Source organism: Oncorhynchus clarkii, chromosome 1 (genome assembly GCF_045791955.1).
Source record: "Oncorhynchus clarkii lewisi isolate Uvic-CL-2024 chromosome 1, UVic_Ocla_1.0, whole genome shotgun sequence".
Lineage (NCBI taxonomy): Eukaryota > Metazoa > Chordata > Actinopteri > Salmoniformes > Salmonidae > Oncorhynchus > Oncorhynchus clarkii.
The window spans coordinates 88,045,740-88,065,446 of record NC_092147.1 but is presented as its reverse complement, the minus strand read 5'-3'; the positions used below and the strand labels follow the sequence as shown (position 1 = coordinate 88,065,446).

Sequence of the window (19,707 nt, the reverse complement as noted above, 5' to 3'; positions counted from 1 at the left end):
CTGTTCTAGGGGTGGGTCTCAATAGTCTAACGTTGTTCTCCTCGTCTGCATTAAGGTTGGGGACCATTCCGTTTTCACTTTCTTTAAAATAAAAAATAATAATCTAAACTGAAATTGACCTCAACCCTGATCTGCACTAGTCCGAAAACAAAATAGCACAGTGAGGAAATAGACTCATTGACTCACTTTCCACCATATTGCTTTCCCCGTGTGGTGAAAATCTTTCTTCAGGAGACTTGATATTCACCCTGAACTCTACTACCAACCCTGAGCTAAACTATACTAGACCATCAGACGACAGGAGGAGAGGAGGAGGGCTGGAGGAGTGGTGTCCTGAACTCTACTACCAACCCTGAGCTAAACTATACTAGACCATCAGACGACAGGAGGAGAGGAGGAGGGCTGGAGGAGTGGTGTCCTGAACTCTACTACCAACCCTGAGCTAAACTATACTAGACCATCAGACGACAGGAGGAGAGGAGGAGGGCTGGAGGAGTGGTGTCCTGAACTCTACTACCAACCCTGAGCTAAACTATACTAGACCATCAGACGACAGGAGGAGAGGAGGAAGGCTGGAGGAGTGGTGTCCTGAACTCTACTACCAACCCTGAGCTAAACTATACTAGACCATCAGACGACAGGAGGAGAGGAGGAGGACTGGAGGAGTGGTGTCCTGAACTCTACTACCAACCCTGAGCTAAACTATACTAGACCATCAGAAGACAGGAGGAGGGCGTCATCACTCCCTACGGTGATGCCGTGATTCTGTTGTTTAGAAGAGGAAGAAGGATAAATAGATATCTAGTCTGCCATGGGGGAGGAAACCGTGTGTGTGTGTGTTTTAGACATACACCATTCTAGGTGCTTCTCTATGATGACCCTTCAGTGTTTGAGTGAATATATGGATATTTATATATGTGTGTGTGTGTGTGTGTGTGTGTGTGCGTGTGTGTGTGTGCGTGCGTGGTGTGTGTGTGTGTGCGTGTGTTGTGTGTGTGTGTGTGTGTATATGTGTGTGTGTGTGGTCATTAACATTGTGGAGGTCTTTATCTGACAGTGACTCCCAGTTTCTCCAGCACCCTGACACCTTTCTCCTGGTACTCCTCCCTGGTCAGCCAGAAGTTATCTTTGTCCTTCATGATGTCCGCCAGCACAGCCCCGCCCAGGAACACCATGTGCTTACGCCGCGGCGGGTCCTCGATGCGAATCTTAAATTTCTACAGAGGGAGACAATTCAGCATTATGTCCGAGGGGAGGAGTTTGGGGAGGAGTTTGGCACAAGATGGATGAATCTTGGCCTCATCATATAACGCCTAATAATTCAGGACGCAAGGTGATTTGTAGAGCAGCTACTTCTGTTGTGTACTATGAGCTGACTACTTAAGAGATGTTTCTTCTGTCTCCACCTAGTGGGTTAACTACAACACTGCACCATGTTGAGGAAGTGGGCCATGTCCCAATACTTTTCAACATACATCCTTCCTCCCACCCTTCAGGTCCATTAGGGACCGGTTGGACCTTTAGACAGGTCATCATTGCAAATAACAATCTGTTATTGACTTACATTTACGAATAGAGAGTTAAATAAAAACAAAAATATATTTTAAAAGAGTTGTTCTCACCGAGAGTTTGTCCACGTCGCCTTTCAGCACGCGTTCCAGGTAGAGCTGTTTGAGCTCCCTCTCTAGTCGAGATGGAAGACCTGGATACATGGTGGACCCACCTGACAACACTATGTGTTTATAGAACTCAGACCTGAGAGAGAGGTGAGAGATGGGGGGAGGCAGAGAGAGAGGTGAGAGAGGGGGGAGAGAGAGGTGAGAGAGGGGGGAGGCAGAGAGAGAGAGGTGAGAGAGGGGGAGGAAGAGAGAGGGGGGGGGCAGAGAGAGAGAGGTGAGAAAGGGAGGCAGAGAGAGATAGGTGAGAGGGGGGACAGAGAGAGAGAGGGAGGAGGCAGAGAGAGAGAGGGGAGATTAAAACAGGTGTCGATAAAAAAAGTAGTGTGTGTGTGTATTGTCAGTGTGTGTGTGTGTGTGTATTGTCGGTCTGTGTGTCTGTGTATTGTCGGTCTGTGTGTGTATGAGTGTCTGTGTGTGTTTATTGTCGGTCTGTGTGTGTATGAGTGTCTGTCTGTGTGTGTGTACTGTCTGTCTGTGTGTGTGTACTGTCTGTCTGTGTACTGTCTGTCTGTGTGTGTACTGTCTGTCTGTGTGTGTACTGTCTGTCTGTGTGTGTACTGTCGGTCTGTGTGTGTACTGTCGGTCTGTGTGTGTACTGTCGGTCTGTGTGTGTACTGTCGGTCTGTGTGTGTACTGTCGGTCTGTGTGTGTACTGTCGGTCTGTGTGTGTATTGTCGGTCTGTGTCTGTGTGTGTATTGTCGGTCTGTGTGTATTGTCGGTCTGTGTGTGTATTGTCGGTCTGTGTGTGTTAGTTACCTGGTGTCGATGTCTGCTGCATGGATAGTGTTGAAGAGCAGCTCTGCCACCCCGACTCCCTCTACGTTGATGAGATGGGGCTGGAACAAAGCCTCTGGAGCCTCGAAACGCTCCCCTCCCACCTTGATCACCCTGCCGTCTGGGAGCTGGAGGGGGGAGGGAGGGAGGGAGGGAGGGAGGGAGGGAGGGAGGGAGGGAGGGAGGGAGGGAGGGAGGGAGGAGGGAGGGAGATTGAAAGTCAGAGGGTGGTGTGTGTATGTTGTTCAGGCTTACGTGTGGTGAATGTGTAGTAGTGTCTTGTTGATGATCACGTGTGGTGGTGTGTGTGTGTGTGTGTGTGTGTGTGTGTGTGTGTGTGTGCATTTACTGTAAAACGTGTTGATCTGTATTTTATGCGTTGTGTGCGTCTTTGTAGCTTGCGTGCGTTTGCGTGTGTAAAGGCTCTATTCAGCTCAGGCCGTGGGAGGAAGTTGAGAGCTGCCCAGCCACCGCCGCCCTGTGGCCACAAAGGATATGATGTCACGCCCCCACAGACACACTACCCACCTTGTCTCTCACACACACTCTTAAGATGTGTGTGTTTTATAATGAGTTCCCTTCTTATGAAAGAAAAGCAATATCATGGAGGAATATTCCACCCACTCTCTGGAAGCTGCTCAGCACTTCCTGGTTCCTCTGAAGCTCCACCGACATTAACATATAGAGACCAATCCAGTTCTGTTACTCATCAGCTGCTCAGAGTCGTGTGGTGTGGTGGTATATTCTGTTACTCATCAGCTGCTCAGAGTCGTGTGGTGGTATATTCTGTTACTCATCAGCTGCTCAGAGTCGTGTGGTGGTATATTCTGTTACTCATCAGCTGCTCAGAGTCGTGTGGTGGTATATTCTGTTACTCATCAGCTACTCAGAGTCGTGTGGTGGTATATTCTGTTACTCATCAGCTGCTCAGAGTCATGTGGTGTGGTGGTATATTCTGTTACTCATCAGCTACTCAGAGTCGTGTGGTGGTATATTCTGTTACTCATCAGCTACTCAGAGTGGTGTGGTGGTATATTCTGTTACTCATCAGCTGCTCAGAGTCGTGTGGTGGTATATTCTGTTACTCATCAGCTACTCAGAGTGGTGTGGTGTGGTGGTATATTCTGTTACTCATCAACTGCTCAGAGTCGTGTGGTGGTATATTCTGTTACTCATCAGCTGCTCAGAGTCGTGTGGTGGTATATTCTGTTACTCATCAGCTGCTCAGAGTCGTGTGGTGGTATATTCTGTTACTCATCAGCTGCTCAGAGTCGTGTGGTGGTATATTCTGTTACTCATCAGCTGCTCAGAGTCGTGTGGTGGTATATTCTGTTACTCATCAGCTGCTCAGAGTGGTGTGGTGGTATATTCTGTTACTCATCAGCTGCTCAGAGTCATGTGGTGTGGTGGTATATTCTGTTACTCATCAGCTGCTCAGAGTCGTGTGGTGGTATATTCTGTTACTCATCAGCTACTCAGAGTGGTGTGGTGTGGTGGTATATTCTGTTACTCATCAACTGCTCAGAGTCGTGTGGTGGTATATTCTGTTACTCATCAGCTGCTCAGAGTCGTGTGGTGGTATATTCTGTTACTCATCAGCTGCTCAGAGTGGTGTGGTGGTATATTCTGCTACTCATCAGCTGCTCAGAGTCGTGTGGTGGTATATTCTGTTACTCATCAGCTACTCAGAGTCGTGTGGTGTGGTGGTATATTCTGTTACTCATCAGCTGCTCAGAGTCGTGTGGTGGTATATTCTGTTACTCATCAGCTGCTCAGAGTCGTGTGGTGGTATATTCTGTTACTCATCAGCTGCTCAGAGTGGTGTGGTGGTATATTCTGTTACTCATCAGCTGCTCAGAGTGGTGTGGTGGTATATTCTGTTACTCATCAGCTGCTCAGAGTCGTGTGGTGGTATATTCTGTTACTCATCAGCTGCTCAGAGTGGTGTGGTGGTATATTCTGTTACTCATCAACTGCTCAGAGTCGTGTGGTGGTATATTCTGTTACTCATCAGCTGCTCAGAGTCGTGTGGGGGTATATTCTGTTACTCATCAGCTGCTCAGAGTCATGTGGTGTGGTGGTATATTCTGTTACTCATCAGCTGCTCAGAGTCATGTGGTGGTATATTCTGTTACTCATCAGCTGCTCAGAGTCGTGTGGGGGTATATTCTGTTACTCATCAGCTGCTCAGAGTCATGTGGTGTGGTGGTATATTCTGTTACTCATCAGCTGCTCAGAGTGGTGTGGTGGTATATTCTGTTACTCATCAGCTGCTCAGAGTCATGTGGTGGTATATTCTGTTACTCATCAGCTGCTCAGAGTCGTGTGGGGGTATATTCTGTTACTCATCAGCTGCTCAGAGTCATGTGGTGTGGTGGTATATTCTGTTACTCATCAGCTGCTCAGAGTGGTGTGGTGGTATATTCTGTTACTCATCAGCTGCTCAGAGTCGTGTGGTGGTATATTCTGTTACTCATCAGCTGCTCAGAGTCATGTGGTGTGGTGGTATATTCTGTTACTCATCAGCTGCTCAGAGTGGTGTGGTGGTATATTATGTTACTCATCAGCTGCTCAGAGTCGTGTGGTGGTATATTCTGTTACTCATCAGCTGCTCAGAGTCGTGTGGTGGTATATTCTGTTACTCATCAGCTGCTCAGAGTCGTGTGGTGGTATATTCTGTTACTCATCAGCTGCTCAGAGTCGTGTGGTGTGGTGGTATATTCTGTTACTCATCACCTGCTCAGAGTCGTGTGGTGGTATATTCTGTTACTCATCAGCTGCTCAGAGTCGTGTGGTGGTATATTCTGTTACTCATCAGCTGCTCAGAGTCGTGTGGTGGTATATTCTGTTACTCATCAGCTGCTCAGAGTGGTGTGGTGGTATATTCTGTTACTCATCAACTGCTCAGAGTCGTGTGGTGGTATATTCTGTTACTCATCAGCTGCTCAGAGTCATGTGGTGGTATATTCTGTTACTCATCAGCTGCTCAGAGTCGTGTGGTGGTATATTCTGTTACTCATCAGCTGCTCAGAGTCGTGTGGTGGTATATTCTGTTACTCATCAGCTGCTCAGAGTCATGTGGTGTGGTGGTATATTCTGTTACTCATCAGCTGCTCAGAGTGGTGTGGGGGTATATTCTGTTACTCATCAGCTGCTCAGAGTCATGTGGTGTGGTGGTATATTCTGTTACTCATCAGCTGCTCAGAGTGGTGTGGTGGTATATTCTGTTACTCATCAGCTGCTCAGAGTCGTGTGGTGGTATATTCTGTTACTCATCAGCTGCTCAGAGTCATGTGGTGTGGTGGTATATTCTGTTACTCATCAGCTGCTCAGAGTGGTGTGGTGGTATATTCTGTTACTCATCAGCTGCTCAGAGTCGTGTGGTGTGGTGGTATATTCTGTTACTCATCAACTGCTCAGAGTCGTGTGGTGGTATATTCTGTTACTCATCAGCTGCTCAGAGTCGTGTGGTGGTATATTCTGTTACTCATCAGCTACTCAGAGTGGTGTGGTGTGGTGGTATATTCTGTTACTCATCAGCTGCTCAGAGTCGTGTGGTGGTATATTCTGTTACTCATCAGCTACTCAGAGTGGTGTGGTGTGGGGGTATATTCTGTGGGGGTATATTCTGTGGGGGTCATTGGGGGGGTCTATGCACCATAAATATGTTATTTTAGACTGAAGCTCCAGACAACAACAAAACAGCTGCTAAACGCTATTGATACTGGCCTGTTATTTAGGGTCCAAAAGCTCTGAATTGGTCACTAGGGGTCTATTTACACTGACCGTGCAGGACTCAACCAGCACAGAGGTTAGTTACTGACCTGGTACGACTCACCTGGTACGACTCACTTGGTAGGACAGTGGTACTGACCTGGTAGAACTGACCCAGTAGGACTGACCCGGTAGGACTGTGGTACTGACCTGGTACGACTCACCTGGTAGGACAGTGGTACTGACCCGGTAGGACTGACCCGGTAGCACAGTGGTACTGACCCGGTAGGACTGACCCGGTGGGACTGACCCGGCAAGACAGTGGTACTGACCTGGTAGGACTGACCCAGTAGGACAATGGTACTGACCCGGTAGGACTGACCCGGTAGCACAGTGGTACTGACCTGGTAGAACTGACCCAGTAGGACAGTGGTACTGACCCGGTAGGACTGACCCAGTAGGACTGTGGTACTGACCCGGTAGAACTGACCCGGTAGGACTGACCCAGTAGGACAGTGGTACTGACCCGGTAGGACTGACCCAGTAGGACTGACCCAGTCGGACAGTGGTACTGACCCGGTAGAACTGACCCGGTAGGACTGACCCAGTAGGACAGTGGTACTGATCTGGTAAGACTGACCCAGTAGCACAGTGGTACTGACCTGGTAGAACTGACCCAGTAGGACAGTGGTACTGACCCGGTAGGACTGACCCAGTAGGACTGACCCGGTAGGACAGTGGTACTGACCCGGTAGAACTGACCCGGTAGGACTGACCCAGTAGGACAGTGGTACTGACCCGGTAGGACTGACCCAGTAGGACTGACCCAGTAGGACAGTGGTACTGACCCGGTAGAACTGACCCGGTAGGACTGACCCAGTAGGACAGTGGTACTGACCTGGTAGGACTGACCCGGTAGGACAATGGTACTGATCTGGTAAGACTGACCCGGTAGCACAGTGGTACTGACCTGGTAGAACTGACCCGGTAGGACTGACCCGGTAGGACTGACCAGGTAGAACAGCGGTACTGACCCGGTAGGACAGTGGTACTGACCCGATAGGACAGTGGTACTGACCTGGTAGAACTGACCCGGTAGGACTGACCCGGTAGGACTGACCCGGTAGCACAGTGGTATTGACCCGGTAGGACAGTGGTACTGACCCGGTAGGACTGACCAGGTAGCACAGTGGTACTGACCCGGTAGGACAGTGGTACTGACCCGGTAGGACAGTGGTACAGACCCAGTAGGACAGTGGTACAGACCCAGTAGGACAGTGGTACTGACCTGGTAGGACTGACCCGGTAGGACTGACCCGGTAGCACAGTGGTACTGACCCGGTAGAACAGTGGTACTGACCTGGTAGGACTCGACCAGCACGGTGGTCTCCAGAGCCAGTTTCTGCTCCTGTTCGATGTTGTAGCCCACGTAGCACAGCTTCTCCTTCATCATACGCACCGTCTCAAAGTCCGCAGAGTGGTTGAACGCATAGCCCCTCAGCAACAACAGCTGGAGATCAGAGAAGTAGAGAGGTGTTTCCACCAAGCTTATTAGGGAAAGGGGGATACCGTGTCAGTTGTACAACTGAAATGTGTCTTCCACATTAAACCCAACCCCTCTGAATCACCCTTAACATCCACGTCTTCAGAACCCGGGGAACAGTGGGTTAAACTGCCTTGCTCAGTGGCAGAATGACTGATTTTTACCTTGTCAACTCGGTTACTGGCCAAACACTCTAACCACTAGGCTACCTGCTGGTTACTGGCCCAACACTCTAACCACTAGGCTACCTGCTGGTTACTGGCCCAACACTCTAACCACTAGGCTACCTGCTGGTTACTGGCCCAACGCTCTAACCACTAGGCTACCTGCTGGTTACTGGCCCAACACTCTAACCACTAGGCTACCTGCTGGTTACTGGCCCAACGCTCTAACCACTATGCTACCTGCTGGTTACTTGCCCAACACTCTAACCACTAGGCTACCTGCTGGTTACTGGCCCAACGCTCTAACCACTAGGCTACCTGCTGGTTACTGGCCCAACACTCTAACCACTATGCTACCTGCTGGTTACTGGCCCAACACTAACCACTAGGCTACCTGCTGGTTACTGGCCCAACGCTCTAACCACTATGCTACCTGCTGGTTAATGGCCCAACACTCTAACCACTAGGCTACCTGCTGGTTACTGGCCCAACACTCTAACCACTAGGCTACCTGCTGGTTACTGGCCCAACACTCTAACCACTAGGCTACCTGCTGGTTACTGGTCCAACACTCTAACCACTAGGTTACCTGCACTGGGACACAGTGAATGAGGACCGTAGCTGGAGTACAACTAGAGACCAAAAGCTGCATGTTCCAGTCGCATCGGGGACAACCATAACCCAATTCTCCTAACCTGCCGCGTTTCCTAACCTGACGCGTTTCCTAACCTGCCTGCCGCGTCTCCTAACCTGCCTGCCGTGTCTCCTAACCTGCCTGCCGCGTCTCCTAACCTGCCTGCCGCGTCTCCTAACCTGCCTGCCGCGTCTCCTAACCTGCCTGCCGCGTCTCCTAACCTGCCTGCCGCGTCTCCTAACCTGCCTGCCGCGTCTCCTAACCTGCCTGCCGCGTCTCCTAACCTGCCTGCCGCGTCTCCTAACCTGCCGCGTTCCATTCTCCTAACCTGCCGCGTTCCATTCTCCTAACCTGCCGCGTTCCATTCTCCTAACCTGCCGCGTTTCCTAACCTGACGCGTTTCCTAACCTGCCTGCCGCGTCTCCTAACCTGCCTGCCGCGTCTCCTAACCTGCCTGCCGCGTCTCCTAACCTGCCTGCCGCGTCTCCTAACCTGCCTGCCGCGTCTCCTAACCTGCCGCGTTCCATTCTCCTAACCTGCCGCGTTCCATTCTCCTAACCTGCCGCGTTCCATTCTCCTAACCTGCCGCGTTCCATTCTCCTAACCTGCCGCGTTCCATTCTCCTAACCTGGCGCGTTCCATTCTCCTAACCTGGCGCGTTCCATTCTCCTCACCTGCCGCGTTTCCTTCTCCTCACCTGCCGCGTTTCCTTCTCCTCACCTGCCGCGTTCCATTCTCCTCACCTGCCGCGTTCCATTCTCCTCACCTGCCGCGTTCCATTCTCCTCACCTGCCGCGTTCCATTCTCCTAACCTGCCGCGTTCCATTCTCCTAACCTGCCGCGTTCCATTCTCCTAACCTGACGCGTTTCCTAACCTGCCTGCCGCGTCTCCTAACCTGCCTGCCGCGTCTCCTAACCTGCCTGCCGCGTCTCCTAACCTGCCTGCCGCGTCTCCTAACCTGCCGCGTTCCATTCTCCTAACCTGCCGCGTTCCATTCTCCTAACCTGCCGCGTTCCATTCTCCTAACCTGCCGCGTTCCATTCTCCTAACCTGCCGCGTTCCATTCTCCTAACCTGCCGCGTTCCCTTCTCCTCACCTGCCGCGTTTCCTTCTCCTCACCTGCCGCGTTCCCTTCTCCTCACCTGCCGCGTTCCATTCTCCTCACCTGCCGCGTTCCATTCTCCTCACCTGCCGCGTTCCATTCTCCTCACCTGCCGCGTTCCATTCTCCTCACCTGCCGCGTTCCATTCTCCTCACCTGCCGCGTTCCATTCTCCTCACCTGCCGCGTTCCATTCTCCTAACGTGCCGCGTTCCATTCTCCTAACCTGCCGCGTTCCATTCTCCTCACCTGCCGCGTTCCCTTCTCCTAACCTGCCGCGTTCCATTCTCCTCACCTGCCGCGTTCCATTCTCCTCACCTGCCGCGTTCCATTCTCCTAACCTGCCGCGTTCCATTCTCCTAACCTGCCGCGTTCCATTCTCCTCACCTGCCGCGTTCCATTCTCCTCACCTGCCGCGTTCCATTCTCCTCACCTGCCGCGTTCCATTCTCCTCACCTGCCGCGTTCCATTCTCCTCACCTGCCGCGTTCCATTCTCCTAACCTGCCGCGTTCCATTCTCCTAACCTGCCGCGTTCCATTCTCCTAACCTGCCGCGTTCCATTCTCCTAACCTGCCGCGTTCCATTCTCCTAACCTGCCGCGTTCCATTCTCCTAACCTGCCGCGTTCCATTCTCCTAACCTGCCGCGTTCCATTCTCCTAACCTGCCGCGTTCCATTCTCCTAACCTGCCGCGTTCCATTCTCCTAACCTGCCGCGTTTCATTCTCCTAACCTGCCGCGTTTCCTTCTCTTCTTTCCATAGTTGTACTCCATTTAACCAAAACAGTGAATGAGGGGGCAATCAATGTGTATGAGATCCAGGGGTCAGAGGTGAGGGGTCAGAGGTACCTTAATGAGGTAGCGGGTTATGTCCCTCCCAGCGATGTCCAGGCGTCGTGTCAGATGGGGCAAGCTGAAGCCCTCGTACACCGGACAGATGTGTGTCACACCGTCCCCAGAGTCCACCACAACACCTGTCAGCAGGCCTGAGGGCAGAAACACACAGAGAGGTCAGACACGCACACAGAGAAATCAGACACGCACACAGACAGTGGTCTCACACACACACACACAGGTCACACAGACAGGTCACACAGACAGAGGTCACACACACACACAGAGGTCAGACACACACACAGAGGTCAGACACACACACACACACACAGAGAGGTCAGACACACACACAGAGGTCAGACACACACACAGAGGTCAGACACACACACAGAGGTCAGACACACACACAGAGGTCAGACACACACACACAGAGGTCAGACACACACACACAGAGGTCAGACACACACACACACAGAGGTCAGACACACACACACACAGAGGTCAGACACACACACACACAGAGGTCAGACACACACACACACAGAGGTCAGACACACACACACACAGAAGGCAGACACACACACACACAGAGGTCAGACACACACACACACACACACACACACACACAGAGGTCAGACACACACACACACACACACACAGAGGTCAGACACACACACACACACACACAGAGGTCAGACACACACACACACACACACACACAGAGGTCAGACACACACACACACACACAGAGAGGTCAGACACACACACAGAGGTCAGACACACACACAGAGGTCTGACACACACACAGAGGTCAGACACACACACAGAGGTCAGACACACACACAGAGGTCAGACACACACACAGAGGTCAGACACACACACAGAGGTCAGACACACACACACACACACACACAGAGAGGTCAGACACACACACAGAGGTCAGACACACACACAGAGGTCTGACACACACACAGAGGTCAGACACACACACAGAGGTCAGACACACACACACACAGGTCAGACACACACACACACAGGTCAGACACACACACACACAGGTCAGACACACACACAGAGGTCAGACACACACACAGAGGTCAGACACACACACAGAGGTCAGACACACACACAGAGGTCAGACACACACACAGAGGTCAGACACACACACAGAGGTCAGACACACACACAGAGGTCAGACACACACACAGAGGTCAGACACACACACAGAGGTCAGACACACACACACACACACACACACACACACAGAGGTCAGAGACACACACACACACACACACACACACACACACACACACAGAGGTCAGACACACACACACACAGAGGTCAGACACACACACACAGAGGTCAGACACACACACAGAGTAACATAATTAACACCCCTCCGATACGTTTCACAAGCCCTCTGAATGGGAGGGAGTAAGCTGTGTTGAGTTGGGGCTTAAAGTGAACCAGAGAGAGTTGAAAAGGCTGTGTGTTCCTCTAGTCTAGTACCTTGGGCGTAGAGCGTCAGCACAGCCTGGATAGCAATGTAGACCCCTGAGAACTGATACGTCTCAAACATCACCTACCAGAGACAGAGAGACAACTTTAAAAGACTGCCGTCAAATACAGTCTTACAGCTGGACTGCTTCTGTAATGATGAAAATGTGTAACACACTGTTAATGCTGAACCCACTGACCCTCACACAGCTTTAGAGTTCTGTTAATGCTGAACCCACTGACCCTCACACAGCTTTATAGAGCTCTGTTAATGCTGAACCCACTGACCCTCACACAGCTTTTAGAGCTCTGTTAATGATGAACCCACTGACCCTCACACAGCTTTAGAGTTCTGTTAATGCTGAACCCACTGACCCTCACACAGCTTTAGAGTTATGTTAATGCCGAACCCACTGACCCTCACACAGCTTTATAGAGCTCTGTTAATGCTGAACCCACTGACCCTCACACAGCTTTATAGAGCTCTGTTAATGCTGAACCCACTGACCCTCACACAGCTTTATAGAGCTCAGTTAATGCTGAACCCACTGACCCTCACACAGCTTTAGAGCTCTGTTAATGCTAAACCCACTGACCCTCACAGCTTTAGAGCTCTGTTAATGATGAACCCACTGACCCTCACACAGCTTTAGAGCTCTGTTAATGATGAACCCACTGACCCTCACACAGCTTTAGAGCTCTGTTAATGCTGATCCTCACACAGCTTTAGAGCTCTGTTAATGATGAACCCACTGACCCTCACACAGCTTTAGAGCTCTGTTAATGCTGATCCTCACACAGCTTTAGAGCTCTGTTAATGATGAACCCACTGATCCTCACACAGCTTTAGAGCTCTGTTAATGATGAACCCACTGACCCTCACATAGCTTTAGACCTCTGTTAATGCTGAACCCACTGACCCTCACACAGCTTTAGACCTCTGTTAATGCTGAACCCACTGACCCTCACACAGCTTTATAGAGCTCTGTTAATGCTGAACCCACTGACCATCACACAGCTTTAGAGCTCTGTTAATGCTGATCCTCACACAGCTTTAGAGCTCTGTTAATGATGAACCCACTGATCCTCACACAGCTTTAGAGCTCTGTTAATGATGAACCCACTGACCCTCACATAGCTTTAGACCTCTGTTAATGCTGAACCCACTGACCCTCACACAGCTTTAGACCTCTGTTAATGCTGAACCCACTGAACCTCACACAGATGTTCCTACATTAGTTATCATACGTTAATGAGGTCAGAGTGGTAGCTAGCTGTTGCTATGCACTTGGAGTCAACTTGCTACACACACCCCCCTCCGACATACACACCTCGATGATCTTCTCTCGGTTCTTGGTGGGGTTCATGGGCGGCTCGGTGAGCAGGATCTTGCAGTTCCTGGAGTCGATGTTGAGCTTCTCAGGCCCGAAGGTGTAGTCCCACAGGTGCTTCATGTCGTCCCAGTTCCTGACGATGCCGTTCTCCATGGGGTAGTTGACCTCTAGCATGGAGCGCAGCTCGCTGGCCTCGTCTCCCACCATCAGGTCCTATAGACGTTGAGGGGTTTAAGGTTCAGATAGACACTCCTGGGTCGTGTTCATTAGCACACGACGTGACAAAGCATTTTGCAACAGTAAACAGAAACAAGCGTTTTTTTCTTATTGGAAAAGTTGAGGTGTTGTTCTCCGTGGGATAGTTTGGGTTCGATCGGTGGAGGGGCCTCATGAATACGGCCCTGGAGAAATCAGACCGTTAGCTTAGCTGTATCGTCACCTTTCATCAGCAGTAACAGAGGGGCATGTCAACACTGCCTCCATGACGGCTCCACGATGGCCTAAAGAGAGACAGTAATGGGATATACACATACGCAGCAGCGCTCAAAAAAAAAAGAGGCAAGTCACATCCGTTAGCAATTACCCAGCATGCATTCTTTAAAAAACAGCATGTTTCCATGCATTCACTCTTAAAACCTGTTCCCTTTCTGACCAGAGCACAGGGCTACAATCCTAAACTTGAGAAACATGCAAGTAACTTACACGGACACCATTGACGTCAATGAGAAGTTTGCCTGACAATCTGTGCATGCAGGTCAAGTTCAGATTCAGTCTCATTTGAGCAAGGCTCAGTCAGAGTTACATGCAAACCAGGCATTGGGAATCACTACATGATTGGTTAGCCAAGTGTTAGTCACACAGTACAACGTTTCCTATTTCACTGGCACACACTGAGCCTGACGGTCATCAGCACAGACTAGAAAACTGTTCCCACGGAAGCTACTTGACACAATACGTTTAGAAACCGTAGCCTGGTCCCAGATCTGTTTGTATTGGTTTGACTTGTGCCAACTGCTATGGTCAATGGTTGGGACAAACAGATCTAGGACCAGGTTAGAGAAACAGTTGATACAGTGTGTGTTTTGGCACTGAAGGAGCCCCCGTCTGACAGGGCCATGTGTTTTCAATGAAGACCTGCTGCTTCCATCCTGTCTGTTCTGCCAATCAACAGCCATGTACACACACCACCACACACACCACCATCACACACACCATCACACACCACCATCACACACACCATCACACACACCATCACACACACACACCACCATCACACACCACCATCACACACCACCATCACACACACCATCACACACACACACCACCATCACACACCACCACACACACACACCACCATCACACACACACACCATGTACACGCACCACCACACACACACACACCATGTACACGCACCATGTACACGCACCACCACACACACACACACCATCACACACACACCATGTACACGCACCATCACACACACCACCATCACACACACCATGTACACGCACCATCACACACACACACCATCACACACACACCACCATCACACACACACCACCATCACACACACCACCATCACACACACCACCATCACACACACCACCATCACACACACACCACCATCACACACACCATGTACACGCACCACCACACACACACCATCACACACGCACCATCACACACGCACCACCATCACACACGCACCACCATCACACACACCACCATCACACACACACACCATGTACACGCACCACCATCACACACACACACCATGTACACGCACCACCACACACACACCATCACACACGCACCATCACACACACACCACCATCACACACCATCACACACACCATCATCAGACACACACACACACACCATCATCATCATCACACACACCATCATCACACAAACACACCATCATCACACAAACACACCATCATCACACAAACACACCATCATCACACAAACACCATCACAACTTTCAATTAATTATCTGAAAGCTGATTGACATTTGCTGCACTATTATTGTTGTTAATAAGTTCAACTTGTCTTCCTAAAACATATCTGAAGACAGTTTAAAATCTCCTTCTACTGTTGTATTAAAAGGTACAGGTGGGGGACCATAAAACACAATATGACAAGGCCCCCAGCCAAAAGTGCACGAGTAGTCGCCCGATAGTCATCTCATTGTCCCTCGTTTGTTTGCATGTTCGTCCACCACTTGTAGGTCTTCCACCACTGATGTCACTCAACCCTGATCATCTTCTTCTCTCTCTGCATCAACGACTACCTGTCCACTCCAAACATCTTGGAGAGAGTACCGAGGTTTCTAATCTTGGTGAAGGCACCAGGGTTAGATGCACAAGATGCACAACTGTAGTGTTTTGTGTTTTAAACAACTTAAAACGACAAACAAAAGACAGTTATGCTCATCATCATTGATTAGGGATATCATCATTGATTAGGGATATCATCATTGATTAGGGATATCATCATTGATTAGAGATATCAACATGAGCTAGCACCAGCGGTTTGATCTGACCATGAGCTAGCACCAGTGGTTTGATCTGCACATGAGCTAGTACCAGCGGTGTGATCTGACCATGAGCTAGCACCAGCGGTTTGATCTGCACATGAGCTAGTACCAGCGGTGTGATCTGCACATGAGCTAGTACCAGCGGTGTGATCTGACCATGAGCTAGTACCAGCGGTTTGATCTGACCATGAGCTAGCACCAGCGGTTTGATCTGACCATGAGCTAGCACCAGCCGGGACAGTCTCCCTCTAGCGCGAGTGAAGTGAGTTGGGAACAGCTGAATGTATGGGTCTTAGAAGTTGTTCACATACAGAATCTTTATGTCCCAACTCACAATCTAATATGCTTCCCCAAAATAACATATTTTTTGTTGTGGTAGAACATTTATATTCATTGCTGATTTGAAATGATTTATACTTTTACTTTTGATACTATATTTTAGCAATAACATTTATTTTTAATAGTTAAGTATATTTATTTACTCAAGTAGTATTTTACTAGGTGACTTGAGCCATTTTCTATTAAAGGTATATTCACTTTTACTCAAGTATGACCATTTAGAACTTTTTCCACCACTGCATGTGCATATAGGCACATTCATTTCTTAATTTTAAATGAAAGTATGATCACTTATCTAAGAAGGTACCAAAAAAACGTCTGAACAATTGGTTACCTGAGGGTTGACTCAACACCAATGTTTTTTCTTCAGTTTTGAAATTGGCCACTAGGGGAACACAACTCGATAACTGAATAATGAAACATCTGATTGGCTAAGAATACAAGCTGTTATGGATGTAACAACCAGATTAATTGGCTGAAACATAAAACAGCGGGAAAAGTTGATTATAAAACTAGTTTTTTATTATACATTTGAATCCAAAGCTGGAAGTGGGCTTAATGGGTACGTGGGCTTAATGGGCACGTGGGCTTAATGGGTACGTGGGCTTAACGGGCACGTGGGCTTAACGGGCACGTGGGCTTAACGGGCACGTGGGCTTAATGGGTACGTGGGTTTAATGGGTACGTGGGCTTAATGGGTACGTGGGCTTAATGGGCACGTGGGCTTAATGGGCACGTGGGCTTAATGGGCACGTGGGCTTAATGGGCACGTGGGCTTAATGGGTACGTGGGCTTAATGGGTACGTGGGCTTAATGGGCACGTGGGCTTAATGGGTACGTGGGCTTAATGGGCACGCGGGCTTAATGGGCACGCGGGCTTAATGGGCACGCGGGCTTAATGGGCACGCGGGCTTAATGGGCACGCGGGCTTAATGGGCACGCGGGCTTAATGGGCACGCGGGCTTAATGGGCACGCGGGCTTAATGGGTACGCGGGCTTAATGGGCACGCGGGCTTAATGGGCACGTGGGCTTAATGGGCACGTGGGCTTAATGGGAACGCTGACCCTATATAGGGAACCAGATGTCATTTCAGACACAGGCCATGTAGCATTCAAGTTCCTTCTGCTAAACTAACTTGAGATGAAAAACAGGAACAACAAAACAGTGAAATGAGTGGACTCTTAAAAATCGCTAGATTTCTGTCTGCCTAGTCATTAGGAATCCATTTTTCTCCACAGAAGTACTTCAAATGTTATAATTAGCCAAATATTTAGCCAAATAAAACACCAATTAGAGACAAATTAAATATAGAAAACAACAAATAAAAGGCACTCCAAATGTAGTAGCTATGTAGTAAAAAACACAGCATCACTCTCTCTCTCCCCGTTAGGCAACCAGGGAGGACATGGGCCTGCACACGCCAGCCAGGAATTCACACCACTTACCATCTTCTGAATATTCTACTTCATCATGTGATGACAGGTGAAGGATTTGGAGCATAAAGTAGAGAGTCAGCCAGTAAAACAAAGAGAGAGGAAGGGATGTCATTTTAAAATAGGTGTTACTAGACTCAGGGAGTCAGTATGACAGACATAGATGAGATTAAGCCTAGTCCATGCTTCTTGGTCCAGGAATAGGGTTGTTGTGTCAGGGTAACTTTTGAACCAACGTTGGAGTGTTGCACAGGAGAGGGGAGCTTCGTAGTATTACCTTAATCTCAATGTTGCCCACTTTGGCTGTGGAGCGAATGATTGGCCTGCCCACCAAGGCAGGGAAGATGTGCTCGGGGAAGTTGGAGCCTGCATAGCCACACTTCACAAACTGAGAGAGAGACAGAGAGAGAGATTTATATATTTTCTTTAGTTAAAATATTTTACTAGGCAAGTCAGTTAAGAACAAATTCTTATATACAATGTCGGCCTACCAAAAGGCCTCCTGGGGATTAAAAATAAAGATACAGAGAGCGAGAAAGAGATAATATATTCAAATATATATATATATTAACACTGTATATTGCCCTGGCAATACTGGTCTGTTCCTTCCATGTGAATAAATATTGTTTGTATTGGACTGGTTTGAATTAAAAGACAGGAGGAAGAGAGAGTGAGCACGGGTGGAGAGGATGTGGAGAGATGAGGCAAATGTGGAAGACATAGGCTTTATTTGAACTCCCCAAAGCAAAATAGCCTAGTTATTATGCCTAATCTCAGTTACCCAGAAGTAATGAGAGATTAAGTTAAGGCAAAATTATAGTCCACACTTCTTCGGGCATCAGAAAGCAATTACTGATAATATTTGTGACCTTCGCTTCAGTAGACTTGAGTAAGGGTCACAAGCTCTAGCCTAGCAGTGAATGTGTGTGGTGTGTGTATCTTAGAATCCTAGCTGTGGTTAAGAAACTAGTCTCACTTCCGCTTGACTCATTTCTTCAGCCCTTCACAGTGAGCACTTTTTAGCTGCATACACACTATGCCAGCGTCGCTTCAAATCGCTGAGAGTCAGAAGTACAATCCAAAAACAACCACTAAGACCCCTTTGGTGTGTCCAGATTTGAAGGATCCGAGTACTGTAAGCTATTTTTACTACCTATGTCCTAAATGACGGAGGGACCTCAGAATCCCTAGAAACAGTTGTCAGGAGCACAGCCCCGATGCTGTTTCCCAGATAAAACTATTTTATAGCGTTCCATAAAAAAATATTGGAAATCTTACCGGATATTGCCAGCTAGCTATTAACACACAGGCATGGGTTATGGTTAACGTGAACTAGCTTAACTAATTCTGTCGTTATAACCTGAGGCATAAGGACCAGTAGAAACAAATGTGAATTTACTAAACATTCAAAACATGTCGACATCAACATTGAGTGAAAATGTAGTTAATTGGCTAACGCTGGTTAGCTGACCTAACTAGACTAGCTTACCAGCTAACTAACTAACTAACACGAAAGCTGGGTCAAACGATTTAATAGGTTTGAGCTAACAGGCCGATTTAATTTTTGCACCGTGAAATTGATTGTTATTGAATGTATTGGGAGATGACAACATAGCTAGCCAGCGGTAGATAATTGTAAAAACGGACAGACATTCCTGCCTAGCGTTACCCACCGACTTAACTAGCTAACGTTAGGGCGCTAGCAACACATCATCCACTTCCTGCTTCAGATAAAAATGTTCTCCTGCCATTCTGCCTTGGAAAAATACAGCATTAATAGAACTCGGTCATATGCAGCTTTCCATTCATAAACTTACCCCGGTTCCATTGTCACAAACCACCACTTTCCTTCCCTGGCTATCCATTTTGCAAAACCCAGGAGCCAGCAAACCTCCCCAGCTCAACTTTCTTCAGCAAGCCGGAAGTCACCACCCAGACTGTCTTGGCATCTTCCGGGGGGGGGGGGGGGGGGGGGTTCGAATACCTTTCGATGGCATTCATCCTTCTTTCCTTCCTAGAAATGTCACAGAACAAAATAAGTATAAAATCCAGGGGCCAAGTAGGCTACTGTGGCTATTTGATCGTAATGTAGACCTACCAGAGTGGCCTACCATAAAACA

At 48.9% G+C, this 19,707-nt stretch overlaps 1 protein-coding gene across 1 annotated transcript; it reads right to left on the bottom strand.

Annotated features, from left to right (window-relative positions):
* On the bottom strand, nt 1-19,526 carry LOC139413717 (actin-related protein 2-A-like). The gene is made up of 9 exons (XM_071161413.1): nt 19,405-19,526; nt 17,865-17,975; nt 13,272-13,487; nt 11,953-12,025; nt 10,459-10,595; nt 7,529-7,678; nt 2,437-2,582; nt 1,623-1,755; nt 1-1,217 (listed from the first exon to the last, which is right to left on the bottom strand). Exons 1-9 carry the CDS (start codon nt 19,450-19,452, stop codon nt 1,047-1,049), a joined length of 1,185 nt encoding a protein of 394 aa, XP_071017514.1. The 5' UTR covers nt 19,453-19,526; the 3' UTR covers nt 1-1,046.
* Between the last annotated feature and the right edge of the window lie 181 nt (nt 19,527-19,707).